This window comes from Gorilla gorilla, chromosome 1 (assembly GCF_029281585.2).
Source record: "Gorilla gorilla gorilla isolate KB3781 chromosome 1, NHGRI_mGorGor1-v2.1_pri, whole genome shotgun sequence".
NCBI classification, from domain to species: Eukaryota; Metazoa; Chordata; class Mammalia; order Primates; family Hominidae; genus Gorilla; species Gorilla gorilla.
The window spans coordinates 174,986,530-175,007,759 of NC_073224.2; the positions used below are offsets into that span (position 1 = coordinate 174,986,530).

The following is a 21,230-nucleotide window of genomic DNA, read 5'->3' on the forward strand; positions in this document are numbered from 1 at the left end:
AATCCAAGACTTTCAATGAGTCTAAAAACATGTTACATAGATTTTAATATGTGAAAGCCCTTTGTAAACTATAAAGTAGTACTCAATGAAAGACATTTTTCTGGACGGTAGCTTAAGAAAAACTTGTACAAAGGGTTAAAAACTCAAATGCCTGCTGTGACCATGTAAGTATAGTAATTACTTTCAACAATGCTTGGAAATTCCCAGCTGTTATCTCTTTTACTATTTCCTCTCCCTCATTTTCTCTATCTCTTTGGAGAATTGTGATTACATGTGTATTAGACATTCTAATATATAATCCAAGTCTTGTAATCTCTCTTTCATATTTTGCATCTCTTCATACTCTTTGGACTGCATTTAGGACAGTTTTTTAGGATCTGACTTCCAGTTCATGAGTTTTTTCTCCAGCTGTATCCAATCTTCTTTTTAACTTGACTTTTTAATTTCTATCTTTTTGTTCTATTTCTAGAAGTTCTATTTCAGATCTGTTTGGAAAAGTTTGTATAGTCATTTGTTTCTTCACCATATTTACAGGCTTTTATTTCTTGAAACAAAAGTTTTAAAGATAAGATGAGAGGCTCTCTCGTGGCTCTGGGCTTCCATCAGCAGGAAACGAGAGGGATCCCTGGGGTAACCTGTGCCTTGGAGAAGAACATTCCTTCTCTATCCTTCACATAAGCATTGTCAAGAATGAAGAGGGAGGCCCAGGACTCTGTATGTTCTGGAGAAGAGACTCCTCCCCACAACAGTCCCAGACAGCCCCACACTCCCACACTCATACCACCATTCTCTGCAACCATTATAAACCCATTATGCCGTTGTCCTTGTTTATATGTCAGTCACACAGAAAGTCCAGGACTCCTAGGTTATCTCTCATACCCAAAGCTAATCCCCACGTGGCTCTAAGGACAGTGAAATATCCTATATTATAATACTCTGTATCTCTCTTCTAGACTTTTTTTTAACCACCTACCATCCTACATCTTTTATTAAGTAATTTGTCACCCCTTCTTAAAATGTAACCTTCTTTAAAGCAAGGGTGTTTATTTTGTTAGCCACTTTATCCTTCAGGCTTAGAACAATACCTGGCAAATAGAAGGTATTCAAATAATATTTGTCATGTGAGTTAATATTAAACATTCTTATTTTATATTCTATGTCTTGTCTTTCTACATTTGAAGACTGCAGGTATGATTTTTACCATCTCCTCCTTCTGGTTTTTACCCATTGTGCCGTTTACTTTTATGTTTTGTGGATTTTGACTCTGGGTTTATATTCCCTGGATTTTATCCGTAGAAATTACTTGAGGCATAGATTGATGTTGCCTTCATTCAGAGATTATTTGTGTTTACTTTTACTAGTTGCCTGGGGTTAACTACTTACTCAGGACCAAATTAATCTCTCTCCTTGATTTTTTGTTTGTTTTTGTTTTTAACTATGTAAGTGGGTGAATTGACCTGCAAACCCATGTGTATGAGAGTATCAACTTTGGATATAAATTATTGAAAGAGGAAATATATATATTTCCTCTACCAAATGCCAAGGTACAGATGGGCAAGTTTCCTTGCTCCTTTCTGTGCAGCAGGTTTCTTTCCTGTTCATCATTGCACTGGAAGTGCAGCGCCTTTGGGGTTTGCAGCTTTGTTAGATTTTCCCGTCTTAGGTGAGCTTCATCTTGAGCTGATCTCTAAAAATCCGGTGTTCTTCAGATTTCTCAAGTGTAGCCTGATTTTTATGTGAAATCAGCAATTTTTAAGCGTTGGCAAACAGTTTAAAAAATGTTTTAATGTGCTGGGAAAAAATCACCGCAGGTCATATTTGATCTTTATAAGTTTACAATCCCTCTTCTAAACAGACTAAGCAATTAACCCATCAATCAACCCATGTGTATTGTATTTATATGATGCAGAATGCATTTTGTTAGAATGCATCTGTTAGATACAATAACCACAAATGTGGAAGGAAAAGTCCAATTTTAGATTTGTTTCTTTTTCTCTACAAATGTAATTATCAGATTATGTGTCTACATTTTTAATTCGGGAAATATCACTGTATCTATAATATGGGGAAATATAGGACATAGTTCCTGCTCTCAAAAATTTTACATTCTATGCATTACAGAATGTGCACACTGGATTGAAGTGTCAAGAGATTTAAAGAAGAGCAACTAGGAAGTAATTGGCTCAGTCTGAGTCTGCTTTAAAGGAGCCTTAACTAGGGTGGGCATGATGGCACTAGAAGGAAAAGGGCAGATATCAAGTATTTAAAAGATGATGTGATAGGAGTTGATAATGCATGTGGGGTAAGAATAAGGGAGAAATTATATTTTGTGCTTATGTGGTTGGGAAAATTTTAACCAAGCATTATGTTTTGACTGTCTAAAGAGTATCTTCAATGATTATTTTGAAGGAAAGAAAAAAAAAAGAGCCCAATGTTAGCCAGGCGCAGTGGCTCAGGCCTATAATCCCAGCATTTTCAATGGCCGAAATGGGTGGGTGGATTGCCTGAGCCAAGGAGTTCAAGGCCAGCCTATACAATATGGCAAAACCTCATCTCCACAAAAAATATAAAAATTAGCTGGGTGGGGTGGTGCACAGCTGTAGTCCCGGCTACTCAGGAGGCTGAGGTGGGAGGATCACCTGAGAGTAGGGAGGTTGAGGCTGCAGTAAGCCATGATCATGCCACTGCACTCCAGCCTGAGTGACAGAGAGAGACCCCTGTTTCAAAAACAAAACAAAACAAAAGGCCAATATCATTTTTCTTTTGATTTCTTCATTTCTTGTAAACTGAAGGCAATGTGAATGATTTTGTAATCTGTATAAGGCTCAACTGATCACTTTTTATATAACAAAAAGCTCAAGTATTAGGGGAAATAGTTTGTCTGATACAGTCGTGTAAATTATCCTCTTTCAGTATTTTTGCATTATTAAAGGATTACCTTCCTCCTTAAGTAAACAAACAAGCAAAAAACGTGCACAGGCATGTCAAGATTTTGAAATACCTACAGGCTTATTGTGTTGGAAAGCCTCACTGAAATAGACTGTTAATATTCTCCTAATTCAATGCTATTAGTTCCATTTAGGGCATTTCAGTGGCGTCTGATTGTTTGAAGGGGCTATAGGGAAACTGATGACATTAAGCAAGATAGATTATAGATCTCATTCAACTCTCATCTCTCGATGGGCCTAATGGGCATAGTTCCCATTACTGCTAATGGGAGTTTTGAGCATAAGCCTTTATGCTAAAAATCTATCAATCTCCTAATCCTGGCAGTAGGTTGCAAATGGGCTTTAACTTTAAGTGTAATTGGTTAATTGGTTGAGTCAATGATCTGATTGTAAATGATTAGCAGCCAACAGGTTTTATCTGCCTTTATTCTGCCTTTTTATAGCACCAGAATTATGGAACATTTATCAACAGCCTAAAATAAAGACAACACGAGGAGAATTTGGTTGCTTATATAGATTCAAGGTACAATCCTGCTGGATTCTGGGTAGGTTTTTTTTTTTTTTTTTTTTTTTTTTTTTTTTGCAGTTTAGGAATTACCAAATACTTTCACATGTATGGTGTCACGTCTTACTGTAATTCTTCCTGAAAGTGGGTAGGGCAGCCCTATTATCCTAATTTAGAGACTGATTATGAGAGTTGCCTTGAAGTTTCTTGTCCAGTGTCACAAAGCCCACCCATATGAAAACCAAGACTAGAACTTCAATCTTTTAATGACAAATCCAGTGCTTTATCCTGGGCTCCAAATCACTTCTCGGCCATTCAATTAAAATGTGTTCTGTTGCGGTTTGAATGTGTGCCCCAAAAAAGCATGTGTTGAAAATGTAATCCTGAATGAGGCAGTGTTGGGAAATGGAGCCTAATCAGAGGTGTTTGGGTCAAGAGAGCTCCACCCTCAAGAATAGATTAATACTGACTGTAAAAGGGCTGAGACTGTGCTTTTCATCTCTTATGCATGCTGTCTTGCCCTTCCACTTTCTGTCATGGTAAGATGCAGCAGAAGAGCCCTCGACACTGACATCCCAGCCTCCAGAACTGTATGAAATAAATCTCTGTTCTTTGTAAATTATCCAGTCTCAGGTATTTTATTTATAGCCACATAAAACTAAGATATGTTCCTTCAGGGCTCATTACATGTGTGGCTGCATCAGGCGCTGGGGGCTGCAACAGTGCACAACATTGCCACTACTCTCAAATGACTTAATGTTTATTTGATGAAAGTTTGTGTACAATATAAAATGGCTGCAGGTCAGGTGCAGTGGCTTATGACTGCAATCCCAGCACTTTGGAAGGCCAAGGAAGGCAGATTGCTTGAGCCCAAGAGTTTGAGACCAGCCTGGGCAACATGGCCAAAACCTGTCTCTACAAAAAATACAAAAATTAGCTGGGCGTGGTGGTGTGTGTCTCTAGTCTCAGCTACTCAGAAGGCTGAGGTGGGAGGATCGCCTGAGCCTAGGAGGTTGAGGCTGTAGTAAACTGTGATTACACCACTGCACTCCAGTCTGGGCACCAGAGAGAGACCTTGTCTCAAAAAAATAAGGTGCCAGGTGCGGTGGCACATGCTTATAATCCCAGCACTTTGGGAGGCCGAAGTGGGTGGATCACCTGAGGCCAGGAGTTCAAGACCAGCCTGGCCAACATGGCGAAACCCCATCTCTACTAAAAAATACAAAAATTAGCCGGGCGTGATGGTGGGCGCCTGTAATCCCAGCTACTTGGGAGGCTGAGGCAGGAGAATCGCTTGAACCTGGGAGGTAGAGATTGCAGTGAACCGAGATCACACCACTGCACTCTAGCCTGGGCGACAGAGCCAGACTCCTCTCAAAATAAATGAATACATAAATAAATAAAAATAAAAATAAAAATAAAAATAAAATAAAATGGCTACAGCATGAGTTGTATTTTCATCAAGGATTACAGGACTGTAGACAAAAGAGAAATCATCATGGACTGTTCACTGGACAAAATTTCATGGAGAAGACCTTTGGCGGTTCATGGATGTTCTATAATAAGTTAGGTAACTAACAGGCTAACTTTCTTGAGCACCTACACTGTGTAGGGCACTGTACTGGTACTTCTCATACCTTCTCTCATTCATATAATCCTCTGAGGTAGGTGTTATCCTCTCTACAGCAGGGAAAATCAATACCCAGAGAAGGGGAGAGACGTCCATGGCACACAGGAGAGGACAGAGCCAAGAATGAATATAGGACACCAGTGCCCCAACTCTTAACCACTACCATACACGGTTTTATAAAGTAAATTTTAAAAGTCGACTTTAAAACATGTATGCAACATTGTGTCCAGTCTCCCAAAACAAAAGAACAAAGAGCGTTCCCTTTTCCCTTGATGTGTGGGCAGGTCTGTAGAGTAGTACAAGGAGAAGAGATTATGTTCTGCATTCTCACTTCAACAAGAAAGTCCTGGTTCACAAATAATACCTTTAAGCTTCAGGATAATTGTGAAAAGGCCAGCTAGTTAATCAAACATTTTCCCAAACTTAAGAAAAACACCAAGAAGGAATATAAGTACAGGGGACATTAGAGGATAAGCTCATAAGGGCTGGACTAAATCTTTTTTTTTTTTTTGAGACAAAATCTCGGAATCTCGCTCTGTCGCCCAGGCTGGAGTGCAGTGGTGCAATCTCGGCTCACTGCAAGCTCCACCTCCTGGGTTCATGCCATTCTCCTGCCTCAGCCTCCCCAGTAGCTGGGACTACACGCGCCTGCCACCATGGTGGGCCAATTTTTTGTGTTTTTAGTAGAGATGGGGTTTCACCATGTCAGCCAGAATGGTCTCGATCTCCTGACCTCATGATCCGCCCGCCTCGGCCTCCCAACGTGCTGGGATTACAGGCGTGAGCCACCGCGCCTGGCCTAAATCTTTTAAGGAGACTCAGTCTTTGTGGCCTGACACTTGGGGAACAGTCAGCTTCAGGAAGTTGGGATGCCACACCTTTGTTTCTTGAACCATTTAGGGAGGTGTTTCTTGAACTATTTTGAAATCAGAAGTGTGAGTCCTCCAGCCTTGACTTTTTTTTCAAGATTGTTTTGGCTATTTCAGGTCCCTTGCAATCCCATATGAATTTTTTATTTTTTATTTTTTGAGACCGACTCTCACTCTGTTGCCCAGGCTGGAGTGCGGTTGCATGATCTCAGCTCACTGCAAGCTCCACCTCCCGGGTTCAAGTGATTCTTGTGCCTCAGCCTCCTGAGTAGCTTGGACTACAGACGTGAGCCACCATGTCCAGCTAATTCTTGTATTTTTAGTAGAGGCGGGCTTTCACAACGTTGGCCAGGCTGATCTCGAACTCCTGACCTCAGGGGATACACCCGCCTCGGCCTCCCAAAGTGCTGGGATTTTGGTGTGAACCAATGCGCCTGGCCACAATCACATATGAATTTGAGGATGTGCTTTTTCCATTGTGCAAAAAAGCTATTGGGATTTTTATAGGGATTGTGTTGAATCTGTACATTGTTTTGGGTATTGTCATCTTAACAATACTAAGTCTTCCAATTTATGAATGTGGGTAACTTCTAATTTATTTATATCTTCATTAATCTCTTTCAGCAATGTTTTTACAGTTTTCAGTGTATAATATTTACTTCTTTGGATAAATTTATTCCTAAGTATCTTATACTTTTTGATGCAATTGTAATGCAAATAGAATTGCTTTATTTCCTTTTCAAATATCCACTGCTGATGTATAGACAACTGATTTTTGTGTGTTGATTTTATAACCTGCAACTTTGTTGAATTCATTTATTAGTTCAGGTAGGTTTCTTGTAGATTCTTTGGTCATAGAGATACAGTTTTACTTCTTTCTTTCCCATTTGGATGCCCTTTCTTTCTGCTTCCTGTCAACTTGCTCTGGCTAGAATTTTCAGTAGGATGTTGAATAGCAGTTTTGAAAGCAGGCATCTGCATTCCTGGTGATCAAACTAATTAAATTAAAATACATGTAATTATTTAGTTTGAGACGATTAGATTTAAATGGCTAGGTTAGGGCCTTAATCCAATATGATTGGTGTCTGTATAAGAAGAAGAAATATCACAGTGTGCATGCACAGAAGTATGACCATGTGAAGAGGTAGCAAGAGAGCAGCAATCTACAAGCCAAGGAAAGAGGCCACAGAGGAAACCAACCCTGACAGTACCTTGATCTTGGACTTCCAGCTTCCAGAACTGTGAGAAAATATATTTTTGTTGTTCAAGCCACTCAGTCTGTTATATTTTGTTATGATAGCCCTAGCAAACTAATACAAACCCCTCTAGTGGTTTTTACATTTCAGTTATTCTACTACTTTTCTGCCCCAAAACTTCTGTTTGGTTCCTTTTCATAATTTCTATCTTTGTATTGGTGTTCTCATTTTGTTCATACACTATTTTCCTGATTTTCTTTAGTTTTATGTCCACATTTTCCTTTAGTTCTTTGAGCATATTTAAGAGCATTGTTTTAAAGTTTTTGTCTAATAAGTTCAATATCTGGGCTTCCTCACACGTGGTTTTTGTCAGCTTCTTTTCTTTTATTTTTTTCTTTTTTTTTTGAGACGGAGTCTCGCTCTGTCTCCCAGGCTGGAATGCAGTGGTGCAATCTCAGGTCACTGCAACCCTGCCTCCCAGGTTCAAGCAATTCTCCTGCCTCACGCTCCCAAGTAGCTGGGACTACAGGCACATGCCACCACTCCCGGCTAATTTTTTGTATTTTAGTAGAGATGGGGTTTTACCATGTTGCCCAGGCTGATTTCAAACTCCTGATCTCAGGCAATCCGCCTGCCTCTGCCTGCCAAAGTGCTGGGATTACAGGCGTGAGCGACCGTGCCTGGCCCATATTTTCTTTTATTGAAGTATACTTTCCTGTTTCTTTGTGTACCTTCTTGTGATTTTTTGTTGTTGTTGTTTTTGAAAACTGGACTTTTGAATAGTATATTGTGGCAACTCTGAAAATAAGATTCTTCTCCTTTGGGGTTTACTGTTTTATTTTATTTATTTATTTATTTTTGTGTGGTTGTTTTTCTTTTCATTGTTGAGACCTGTAATAGTCTTGTTCTAGTAACTTTTCCTATTTTTGCAGAGACTTTTCTTTGTCATGTGTGGTTGCTGAAGTCTCTGTCCCTTAGCTTGTATTCAGTGAGTGGGGTTTTTTTGTTTGTTTGTTTGTTTGTTTTTGAGACAGAGTTTTTGCTCTGTTGCCCAGGCTGGAGTGAACTGGCCTGATGTCAGCTCACTGCGATCTCCCAGGTTCAAGCAATTCTCCTGCCTCAGCCTCCTGTGTAGCTAAGATTGCAGGCACATGCCACCACACCCAGCTAAATTTTGTATTTTTAGTAGAGATGGGGTTTCACCATGTTGTCCGGGCTGGCCTCGAACTCCTGACCGCAAGTGATCTGCCTGCCTCAGCCTCCCAAAGTACTGGGATTATAAGAGTGAGCCACCATGCCTGGCCTTCAGTGAGTGCTTTGACAGAATTTTACCTGAATATCAAGAGCTAAAAAACAAAACAAACAAACAAACAAAAATACTTTTCTCAGTTTTTGCCAATTGGGCCTGTACTGGGGCCCTCCTTCAACACCTAGCCAGGCTTTCACTGAGCTTAGGAATCAGCTGTGATGAAACCTGAAGTTTTTAATCACATCTTTTCTGAGCAAGCATCTTGCCCTGGGCACATGCATGGCTGTCTAAATTCCCTGCATTCACATGTGCTTCTGATTGTCCTAACTTCCCAAAGAAACTCTGTTCTCAAATTTTTTGCCCAAGCCTTAGGTGGTTTATTGCATGTCTCAACTGTGACCTTTTGCCTCAGGCCTTGTTCTTCTACTTTATGATGATTCAAGCAATGCCTGCTGCTTTTCCAATCTGGGTTAGTTCAGAGTTAGGCCAACAGAGGTGAGCATTTTGTGCCAGTCCTTCACGTACAGACAGGTTAAAACTGATCTACACAATAATTTGCAAATAAGGTCTGCTTTGCTCCCTCTAGAACCAGGGACCGCACTCCCATGCCGACAGTATGGGCTGCTGTCTTCAGGACCATTGCAAGGTAAGGTGTGGAATAAGAGCAAATAAAAATGTCACAAAACTTTCCTACCGTTTTTGAGTTTATTTTATTTATTTATTTATTTATTTATTTATTTATTTATTTATTTATTTATTTATTTGAGATGGAGTCTCTCTTTGTCGCCCAGGCTGGAGTGCAGTGGCATGATCTTGGCTCACTGCAACCTCTGCCTCCCAGGTTCAAACAATTCTCCTGCCTCAGCCTCTGGAGTAGCTGGGATTACAGGCACGTGCCACCACACCCAGCAAATTTTTGTATTTTTAGTAGAGATGGGGTTTGACCATGTTGGCCAGGCTGGTCTTGAACTCCTGACCTCATGATCCACCCACCTTGGCCTCCCAAAGTGCTGGGATTACAGGCGTGAGCCACCATGCCCAGCCTTATCTCTATATTATATATATATATACACACACACACACACACACACACACACACACATATATATACATACATACATATATATACACATACATATATATATACATACATACATACATATATATATATGTATTTTTAAATTTTATTTATTTTAGTTAGGGGCTCAGTCTTTCACCCAGGCTTCAGTGCAGTGTCAAGATCATAGTTCACTGCAGCCTTGACTTCCCAGGCTCAAATGATCCTCCCACTTCAGCCTCCCCAGTAGTTGGGACTACAGGCATGCACCACCAGGCCTGGCTGATTTTTATTTTTTTATTTTTTTATTTTTTATAGAAGCAGGGTCTCACTGTGTTTCCCAGGCTAGTCTGAAAGTCCTGGGCTCAAGAGATCCTCTTGTCTTGACCTCCCAAAATGCTGGGATTACAGGCATGAGCCACCACTGCAACTGGCCCATTTTTTATTTTTCTTAATTCAGCATCCACTGGGTGGCTGTAAGCCTCTGACTTTTTTCCAGAGTCTGAAGAAGTTAATTCTGACAGATTCTGCTTGTTTTTTGAGTTTCTATGCGGGGGACAGGAGCTTGGGGCTGCCTACTTTGCCATTTTGCTGACCTAAGTAGAGTTTGAAATCTTAAAATAATTAAATGGTTAAATGCATGAACTTTGGAGACAGATGGTCTGAATTTTAATCCTGCCTTTGCCACCAAAAAGTTTGTAATAAGTGAATTATTTAATCTCTAAACTTCAATTTCTCATCTGTAAAGTAGGAATATGGGAAGGGCTAATTAGGATCATTTATTGTAAAATCAGTAGTGTGCAGTAAATGTTTGACAAGCAGCTCTCAGAAGGGATGGGACTGAAAACCCTGATTTTTAGTGTTTGCCAGTTTCCATGGTGTAAATATTCCTCATATGGCCGAATTTAAGATGCCAGTGTAAAATCTTCTAATGCAGGCTTGAGAAAACACACACATAATTGACTCTCATGAGCCAGGGAAGGCCAACTCTAGCATATCACTTTCTTAAAAAGTGTGAGGTACACAATAAGTGATCAATCAATAAATATTATCATCTTCAATTGCTTTGAACAAAATGAATAAAATAAGAATGGTTTCTGAAAAGTCAAGATACAGCATCTCCCTCTATATTGCCCTATGTTATAAAATACTTTATACTCTAGGTACTTGGAAATGTTATCTACAGACAGTCCATCTTCTGTGAGAACAACATTTCACATCTCCTTTCTATCTTTAGATCTTGCATCATTGTTTACAGTGAACACAATCACAGAGAGAATAGTCATTGTCCACAAGTCTGCCTGAAACTGACCACGCTTTAAAGGACTTGCTTCTAATTGACTAATCTATTAACTTTTCAGGCTGCAGGAAGACTTAGAGGCATCATCCTGCCTTGGCTTCTGGTTGCCAAGGTGTTCTGCCTGATACCAACTTTGTCAGCAGTCACCAACTAGCCATGCTTTTCCCTTGAAGGCACATGTAGATTGCCTAACCATCCACACCAGGCAAACAATTCTTCAAATGTCATGCCCTTTGCATTTCTGTTCAGATCCAGCCTTAGGGAAGCTTGTGAAGCAATGACTGTTTTAATTGGTCTCCTGGGTACCCAGGCCTAATCCTTTACCAAGTCACTAGTTATCCCATGTTCCTTATCTGTCTGTCTATCCATCCATCCTTCCATCCTCATCCAATACTTACAGAATGCCTGTGGCTGCAAATACAAGGATGACTGCTTGATTCCTGCTGTCCATAAACTCACAGCCTGGGATAAGGTAGGGTAGAGTGAATAGATACGCAAGCAAAACAGAATGGAGTGTGATAAGGGAAAGTAGAAAAGTACATGCAAAGTACTCTGGGAAACTAAAGAAGGAATTCTGCCTACCTTGAGGAACTAAGGAAGTTTTCAGGGAGTGCGTGCAGGTAACCGTAGGGTAAGATTGGCTGGAAGCCAAATTGTGCTAGACCTTGTGCACCTGACTGTGGCATTGGCTTCTTCAGCAACAGGGAGCCTTTCTTTCCTTTTGTTATTTCCCTGCGTCTTACAACGTTAAGGCCTTAGTCCCTGCTAATAATAAAATAATAACCAACTTTATAAAGAGCTTACAATATGCCAGATACTGTACTAAGTGCTTTATATTCTTTTTTTTGGTGGGGGGGTGGCTGTTGGGCAGTGTCTCACTCTGTCACCCAGGCTGGAGGGCAGTGGCACAATCATGGCTCACTGCAGCCTTGACCTCCTGGGCTCAAGCCTCCCACCTCAGCCTCCCGAGTAGCTGGGACTACAGGCATGCAACGCCATGCCTGGCTAATTATTTTTTGTAGAGACGGTCTCTCTATGTTTCCCAGGCTGGTCTTGAATAACACCTGGGCTCAAGTGATCTTCTTGCCTCAGCCCTCCAAAGTGCTGGGATTACAGACATGAGCCACTGCACCCAGCTTATTATTTAACTTAATCTTCACAACAACTTTAGAAGATAGAAAATAGGAGATGCTGTAATGGTGAGAGTTTTAGAGCATTCCTGAGGACCTGGAGAAAACTTGCTGCCGAGAAGGAAATTTTGAAGGTTTCATTGGTTGAAAAAGGTGTCTCTGGAATCACACTCCTAGATCTTTCTTAAAGACTTGAAAAGAATTAGATTAGGGGCCAGGTACAGTGGCTCACACCTGTAATCCCAGCACTTTGGGATGCCGAGGTGGGTGAGTCACCTGAAGTCAAGAGTTCGAGACCAGCCTGGCCAACATCGTGAAACCCCATCTCTACTAAAAATACAAAAAATTAACAGGGTGTGGTGGTGCACACCTATAATGCCAGCTATCTGGGAGGCTGAGGCAAGAGAATCGCTTGAACCCGGGAGGCAGAGGTTGCAGTGAGCTGAGATCGCACCATTGCACTCCAGGCTGAGCAACAAGAGCGAAACTCTGTCCAAAAAAAAAAAAAAAAAAAAACAGTTAGATTAAGGCCATGGGGGACATAGAAGGTCACCCCATCTCTGATCTTCGCCATCACAATTGCTACAATCGGCTCTTTCCAATTTGGCTACAACACTGGGGTCATCAATGCTCCTGAGATGATCGTAAGGGAATTTATCAACACTTTGATGGACAAGGCAAATACCCCTCCCTCTGAGATGTTGCGCTTGTCCCTTTGGTGCTTGTCTATGGCCATATTCTCCATTGGTTGTATGACTGGCTTCTTTTCTGTTGGACTGTTTGTCAACAGCTTTGACAGGCATAATTCAATGCTTACGGTCAACCTGTTGGCTGTCACTGGTGGCTGCCTTATGGGATTGTGTAAAGTAGCTGAGTTGGTTGAAATACTGATCCTGGCCTACTTGGTTATTGGCCTCTTCTGCAGACTCTGCACAGGTTTTGTGCCCACGTACATCGGAGACATCTCACCTATTGCCCTGCAAGGTGTCTTTGGCACTCTCAACCAGCTGGGCATTGTTATTGGAATTCTGGTGGCCCAGATCTTTGATCTGGAATTCATCCTGGGGTCCGAAGACCTATGGCCTGTGCTATTAGGCTTTCCCATCTCTCCTGCTATGCTACAAAGTGCAGCCCTTCCTTTTTGTCCTGAAAGTCCCAGATTCTTGCTCATTAACAGAAAAGAAGAGGAGAATGCTAAGGAGATCCTCCAGTGGTTGTGGGGCACCCAGGATGTATCCCAAGACATCCAGGAGATGAAAGATGAGAGTGCAAGGATGGCACAAGAAAAGCAAGTCACTGTGCTGGAGCTCTTTAGAGTATCCAGCTACCGACAGCCCATCATCATTTCCATCATGCTCCAGCTCTCTCAGCAGCTCTCTGGAATCAATACTGTGTTCTATTACTCAACAGGAATCTTTAAGGGTACAGGTGTTCAAGAGCCCATCTGTGTCACCATTGGTGCGGGTGTGGTTAATACTGTCTTCACTATAGTTTCCCTATTTCTAGTGGAAAGGGAAGTAAGAAGGACTCTACATATGATAGGCCTTGGAGGGATGGCTTTTTGTTCTATCCTCATGACTGTTTGTTTGTTATTGAAGGATGAGTGTAATGGGATAAGCTTTGTCTGTATTGGGGCTATCTTGGTCTTTGTGGTCTTCTTTGAAATTGGGCCAGACCACATTCCCTGGTTTATTGTGGCTGAACTCTTCAGCCAGGGCCCTGGCCCAGCTGTGATGGCAGTGGCCGGCTGTTTCAACTGGACCTCCAACTTCCTAGTCAGATTGCTTTTCCCTTCTGCTGCTTACTATTTAGGAGCCTACGTTTTTATTATCTTCACCGACTTCCTCATTACCTTCTTGATCTTTACCTTCTTCAAAGTCCCTGAGATGTGTTACAGGACTTTCGAAGATATCACACAGGCCTTTGAGGGGCAGGCACACGATGCAAATAGATCTGGAAGTCCTGCGTCATGGAGATGAACAGTATCCAGCCTGCTAAGGAGACCACCACCAATGTCTAAATCATGCCTCCTTCCACCTCCCTCCCAGCAAGGGAAAGCCACCTCCCTGAATGAGGGAGAGACCTCATAAAGATGAACCCAGGGCTGCTTCTGAATGCTGCTACTTGATTCCTTTCTCCCTCAACAAGACTGGAGCTTGTTGAATTTTCAATGGCTTTTAAAATATTTCATTTCTTGGACATTCTCTTCTGCGTAGGAGAGACCAAGTGAACCTACCTTCATTTCAGGAGGGATTGACCACTTGGGATATGACAACTTTGCCAGCTCTTCTCCCTTGGGTTCTAATATTGCCCTCTAGGGGATATAGGGGAGGAAAAGTAAGGTGCAGTTCCCCCAACAGCAGACTTACCAGGAAGCAGATACACACACACTGTGGGAAGACAGACAGGGTTTATGTAAGAGCACCTTCCTCACTTCCATACAGCTGTACACAGCAAATTAACTTGAGTTTTATTTATTTTTACCTTCTGGTTTAATTACATAAATATTATGTTTTAAGTGTAATTTTGCCAAATAATGAAAACATAAGGAAATTGAGGTTAAAAGGAGGTGTTTAAAAGAGGTTATAGAGTAGAAGATTTGATGCTGGAGCGGTTAAGGTGCAATAAGAAGAATTTAGGGAGAAATGTAGTTAATTATTGGAGGGTAAATGATGTGGTGCCTGAGGTCTGCACATTACCTCTTAACAATTTCTGTCCTTCAGATGGAAACTCTTAAGTTTAATTTCTCAGAAAAGTCATATGCCTATATAATAAAGCTACTGATTTCTTTTGGAACTTTTTTCTTTAAAATTATAGTTTATATGTAGTATTATTTGAAGTCCAGGATTATTAACCAAGATGGGCATTGTAGTTAATGGCAGTTGATGAGTTCTAATTTTGGATGGAGTCCCGGGCAGGGAAAGTTATTTCTAGAAAGCCTGTTCCTTCTCACTGGACCAAACAACTCCTTCCCCTTGTAGTAGACTCATTACTTTTTAAGTAACCCCACCACCCTTCTGGTGGAGAGCCATCCAAATGAGAAACCTAAAATAATTGGTTCTTGGTAGAGGTTCGTTATTTCTGCATTTTGTTCTTTAGGAGATTTTAGGTGTTGATTTTTGTTTTACTTTGACCCATATCTTTAAAAGAATTCCAAAAAGAATGTTTATAGCTGACTTAGAATTTGTAACCTCAGCTCTGGGAGAAGTTTTTTTCTGAACGATTATTATCTAACGTGTGTTGTTGCTTCAGGGTCACGGCATGCTTGTCTATGTCTGTTACCATGACCACCGTGGTCCTGTGCCGAGTGCCCTTACGGGGATTGAATCTTTCCAATAGGCCATGTTGGAGATAGTATGAGTCAGTGTGCAGTGTAGCCCATACTTGAGAGTATGAATGTATGTGCACTGTCACTTTGCTCTGGGTGGAAGTAGGTTATTGTTGACTTATTTCCTCTGTGTTTATTCCCACAGCTCCGTTTTTCATATGTTGCTCGATCTCCCTTTCCCTTCTTGGTGCTTACACATCTCAGACCCTTTAGCTGAATGCTTGCCAATAACAGTATTTTGGTTCTCAGTTCTCACTGTTCCCTCTGGTTGTTGAGGCATCGAATAAAAATGCACATAGCAGTGGGGTTTAGCTGGAAAAGGTGACCTTCGTCCAACTTCACCTCTACTTCTGGCTCCTCAAACAGTGGGTGGACAGTAAGGCAGGGAAGTTGTTTTCTCATTTCTCACTGACCAGACTGTGAATATTTCCATATGGATTTTCTCTTATTAATGTTACTCTGGTGGTTCTTTGTTTTAAGATAAAAATTCTGAATGTACACATGAAAAAAAAAGACAGAAAATATTATCACTCCCATTTTACAGATTAAAAAACTGAGATTTAAAGTAGTAATGTACTACTCACAGCCACACAACTAGGATGAAGCAGAGCTAAAACTCAGCTCTCATTCACTGCCGAGCCTGTGGTCTTAGAGACATAAGCCAGCAGGACTTGGTGTCATTAAGGGACTGGGGAGAGTGGTTCCATTCCCCGAAATCCTCCCCCAGAGAACTTCCTCGTATTTTATAATGGTCATACCTTCAACCCTTTTACCTCCTACCTGGGCTGATTGCAATAATCTGAAAGGTCCCTGTTTGAGGGGCAATGGTAGTTACTGTGGAGAATGGCTTCAAAGAATATGGATGGTGGTGCCAATTTACCTCCCGGACTGTGGCTGCTGCTGTGTGATGTTGGGGTAATGGTTAATCTGCTCTTGTGTGAGTCAGCTAATGCCCCTCCCAAATCATGTAATGCGTTAACTCAGTTAAAAGACACCTGCCCAACTCATCTGAATGTCAGACCTGAGTGTCAGCTCCCATTTTACACTCTGTAAAAGGAAGGAGGATTTTAACTTAACACTCGAAATCTTCAAAGAATACAGTTGATCTTTTTCAGCCAACAGAAAGACTGCTTCCCTGGTTGTGTGTGTGTGTGTGTGTGTGTGTGTGTGTGTGTGTTATTTAACTTAGTGTTGACATCAACTCTGTAGAATTGTATATGTACAGATAAGTAACTGGAAGCTCGGAAAGGTGAAGCCACTTGTTCAAGTTCATGGAGTCAACTTTCTTTTTACATCTCCAGGACACTAACTGTTGGGATGGTTTGTTTAGTTTGCATCCTAGTGGATAACTGCTCTTCTTAGTGATGATGAAAATTTGAATATCTCTAAAGGGGCATTATTATCCTGGAGTGTGAGACAGTGAAAAGAACAGGAGCTTTGAAGCTAGGTGTGCCCTGTTAAAACTTCAGTTCCTGCTGTGTAATAGTGTAAACACTGGCAAATCACCTAATCTCACCTCAAAAGGTGATTTTGAGAATGAAAGCAGATGGCTGGGAGGTAAGGGTACTTAAATACATGTTAGTCCTTTCCAGGTCCTCATTGCTGGAATTTGAGTGGACATCTCCAGCCATCTCAAGCAAATTGATTAAATACTCAGTGCATTCTTAGAGATATTTTAATTTATTTTAATTGAAACAAACACCTGCCATGTGGCATTTTTAGGAAAATTTAGGGAAGGTCTTGTGAAACTAGGCAAATCATAAAGCTCCCACAGGTTGAGGCTCAACAGACCAATCAGTGAGGCCCATTTTACCCTGGAGGCACTGGGCCAGGTGCCACGAGCGTTCCAGGGGTGAAGGGAAAAGCCTGCCGTACTGGAACTGCAAAACATCTGGTCAGGGAGATAAAGCACCAACAGAAGGAAAGACAAACAGCAATAGAAGGCATTAAAAGACACGTTTCCAAGGAATGATGTAGGCAATAAATACTGTGTGAATTCAGGACAGAGAGAGAGATCACTTAGAAAGGTCCAAAAAACCCTTCCTGACTCATTTCCTGTACTTTCTCTTTCTGTCCCTTCATAGCCCTGTGGGTTTCTCTTAGAGTTACCAGGGCACTTATCTCTGTGTAACAAGGTGGAGACAATATCGCCATTGTTTTACAGCTGGTGCCAGATTTCTTCCTGAAAATAGAAGCATCTAGGCTTGGAAAAAATTAGTTGAGAAATTAGGTGTAATAGAATAAATAAGTTGGAAAATGCTTGAGGTAGAAAATTGATGTCCAACAATGATAGACTGGATTAAGAAAATGTGGCACATATACACCATGGAATACTATGCAGCCATAAAAAATGATGAGTTCATGTCCTTTGTAGGGGCATGGATGAAGCTGGAAACCATCATTCTCAGCAAACTATCGCAAGGACAAAAAACCAAACACCGCATGTTCTCACTCCATAGGTGGGAACTGAACAATGAGAACTCTCGGACACAGGAAGGGGAACATCACACACCAGGGCCTGTCGTGGGGTAGGGGGAGGAGGGTGGGATAGCATTAGGAGGTATACCTAATGTAAATGACGAGTTAATGGGTGCAGCACACCAACATGGCACATGTATACATACGTGACAAACCGGCACGTTGTGCACATGTACCCTAAAACTTAAAGTATATATATATATAAAAAAAAAGAGTTAAAAAAAAAAAAAGAAAATTGAGACCAAGGATCCAGCTGTTAGAGGAGGGTCAACTTGCTGTGCATACTGCAGGGAGGTTTTGGAAATTTTGGGGGGCAATCTGCAATGGAGAACGCGAGGGCAAAAGGAGGGAGGGCAGAGGGAAAATGGAGAAAGCAGCCACCAGGGCAGCAGAGCTGTGATTCCTACCTACCTACATCTTCAGGGATGGCTGCCAAACCCAGGGAGCTTTGTGTGAGTGCCTTCATTGTAACATGGTGCAAAACAGAGTGGAATGAGGAGGTGGAAGTGTCCCTCCAGAAGTTACCTCACTCTTGAAAGGGCTTTACACTTCCACAGTCCAGGCAACGTGTTGAGAGTTCAAACCAAGTTTACCCAGATTTTTCAGCAACAAACGGGTCTCATCTGACTTCTGAGTTTTATCTCCAAGTCTTTTCTCTTTCCTTCTTGACCTTTCCCTCCCCTCCAAAGCTTACTTAGTACAGTGTCTGACGTATAGTAGATGCTCTATAAATATCTGTCATGCTGAATCAATACAAATATTGTATTATACATGGTTTCTGCTGTCGTGGTACCTAAAATTGAGGGAAGACAATACACGTGCATTTCAGACACAAAAATAAACCTAATCTTAACAATTCTGGGAAGGATATAAATGCCAATTAAATAAGTCTGACACTTTCCTGCCTTTTTCCTGGACTTTTTCAGTGTCCTTCACGGTTCGGTTCACATTTCACAAGCCCCAGGAAGTCTATCTGGATTTTCGGCAATGTTTCCTGTCTCTGAAATCTTATGACATTTATGTCTGTATCAGCCATTTGACGCTTGATTATCTATTTTTCAGATGGATGTCTTGCCTTTTCCTCTACACACTACAGGAAGAGTGGCCACCCCTGCCAAGGGCCTAGTATAGTACCCTATACATGTAGCTGATCAGTTGATTGTTACTGATCATATGTATCCTGCATCATGTTATAAAAAATTAACACAGTGCTTGGCACATACTTGTACTGAGTAAGTATTTGCTGAATTGACTTAAAGTGTTGGATGCCATAGACCTCTGAGAATATGTAATTTCTATGTATCACTCTCCTAGCAGAATAAGAGAAAATTAGAACTTGGGAAGAAGTCACATCTAATTCTTTTCTATTTTTATTTCATTTTATTTCTTTTTTTTAAGAAGTGAGGTCTCACTCTGTCACCCATTCTGGGGTGCAATGGCATGAGCATAGCTCACTACAGCCTCGAACTCCTGGGGTCAAGCAATCCTCCCACCTCAGCTTCCAAGTAGTTGCAGCTATAGCTGCACAGCATTGTACATGGCTAATTTTTATTTATTCATTTTTTTTTTATAGAGAGGAGGTCTCACTATGTTGCCCAGGCTGGTCTTAAACTCCTCAAGTGATCCTCCTGCCTTGGCCTCCCAAAGTGCTGGGATTACCGGCAGGAGCCACTGTGCCTGGCCAGTTCTTGTTCAGCTACAATTTATTTTCCTATTGCTTTTTGGAATGTAATTTAAACTTTACACTTCAGTTATCCCACTTGTCAAATGCATACATGATTTTGTGGCCAATAACCTGTACGTGGACACAGTAAAGTTAAAACAATAAAGATGCACAGAATTTTGATGCTGATAGGTATCATAAAATAATGTGATCCAAACTAAGGAGATATCTGAGCTCAGAGACATTAAAAAGACTACCCTAAGTTTTTTTTTTTTAATCTATCAAAGAGCTCATCCAGCATGCAAGTGTCCTGCTTTCTGATCCAGCAGCCTTTCTAGCACCCCAGCCTTGGTTGTCAGAATAGCATTTGCTTATAAGGTTTTTAAATTATTAATACAGTATACTAAATCCCAGGAGTAGAATACGCCTTGTTATTATGGCTAGTAAGTCAGCCCAAAGCAATCTGTTATTCCTGTAAAACTGAATGGATTTTGAAGTAAAGCATCCTTGGGCTCACTGGCCTCAGAGGAGGCCATCAACTCATTTACCTATTTAAGAAAAACCCCATAAAAGAGTGTTCTATATGGACATTCATTATGTCTTAAGCTTTATTGATTCTGTTATGTTGCCGTTAGGAACCACGAAAGCCTTCAATTAGATTAAAGCCATAATAAATAAGATTAGTAACACTTATTCTGCTCTGTATGTTAAGTGTTTTTATAATAAACTAATGTTTACCTTTCTTGACATTACTACATTGACATCCTATACAATAATTAAATCAGATATTTTGAGTTGTTTTAGGCAAAAAGATTTGAGTGCTTTTTTGTTTGTTTGTTTTATTTTTGAGATGTAGTCTTGCTCTGTTGCCCAGGCTGGAGTGCAGTGGTGTGATCTCGTCTCACTGCAACCTGTGCCTCTTGAGTTCAAGCAATTCTCCTGCCTCAGCCTCTTGAGTAGCTGGGACTACAGGCGCGCACCACCACGCCCAGCTAATTTTTGTATTTTTAGTAGAGACGGGGTTTCACCACGTTGGCCAGGATGGTCTCAATCTCTTGACCTCATGATCTGCCTGCCTCAGCCTCCCAAAGTGTTGGGGTTACAGGCGTGAGCCACTGCATCCAGCCAAGTATATTTTAATAACTACTGACATTAACTACCATCGTTAATCCTCATTATAATTCTACAAAGTGGACATTAGTATCATCCTTACTTACCGATGACGATGAAATTAAAGCTTATGGAAATCAGTATCTTGCTCAAGATCCCACAGTAGGGAAGCCAGGATTAAATGAGATAACACATATGTACTTAGCACAGTGCTGGGCAGATAGTGTGTTCAACAAATGCAAGTAAGAGATTCAGTATGAAGTGAAAATAAGTTGAAAATAAGTTAAAAATTAGGGTCAGGCGCGGTGGCTCACGCCTGTAATCCCAGCACTTTGGGAGGCCAAGACGTGTAGATCATGAGGTCAGGAGATCAAGACCATCCTTGCTAACACGGTGAAACCCCCGTCTCTATTAAAAACGCAAAAAATTAGCCGAGCATGGTGGTGGATGCCTGTAGTCCCACCTAGTCGGGAGGCTGAGGCAGGAGAATGGCATGAACCCAGGAGGCAGAGCTTGCAATGAGCCAAGATTGCTCCACAGAGCAAGACTCCATCTAAAAAAAAAAAAAAAAAAAGATGGCTGGGTGCAGTGGCTCATGCCTGTAATCCCAGTACTTTGGGATGCTGAGACAGGAGGACTGCTTGAGCCCAGGGGTTCGAGACCAGCCTGGGCAACATAGCAAGACCTCATCTCTACAAAAAATAAAACAAAATTTAGCTGGGTGTGGTGGCATGCACTTGCAGTCATAGCTACTTGGGAGGCTGAGG

The 21,230-nt window shown here is 41.3% G+C and overlaps 2 protein-coding genes across 2 annotated transcripts in view; both read left to right on the top strand.

The window, feature by feature from the left end:
- The window catches only part of JAK1 (Janus kinase 1), a 232,544-nt gene that overhangs the window by 67,888 nt on the left and 143,426 nt on the right, over window positions 1-21,230 (top strand). The gene's annotated exons all lie outside the window — the stretch shown is intronic.
- Window positions 12,387-13,934, top strand: LOC109024736 (solute carrier family 2, facilitated glucose transporter member 3-like). The gene has a single exon (XM_055350039.2). The coding sequence runs from the start codon at window positions 12,523-12,525 to the stop codon at window positions 13,861-13,863; it is 1,341 nt and encodes a 446-aa protein (XP_055206014.1). The 5' UTR covers window positions 12,387-12,522; the 3' UTR covers window positions 13,864-13,934.

What these genes read in the sequence shown, in the direction of transcription:
- LOC109024736 (XM_055350039.2), top strand. Translation starts at nt 12,523, where the DNA reads ATGATCGTAAGGGAATTTATCAACACTTTGATGGACAAGGCAAATACC.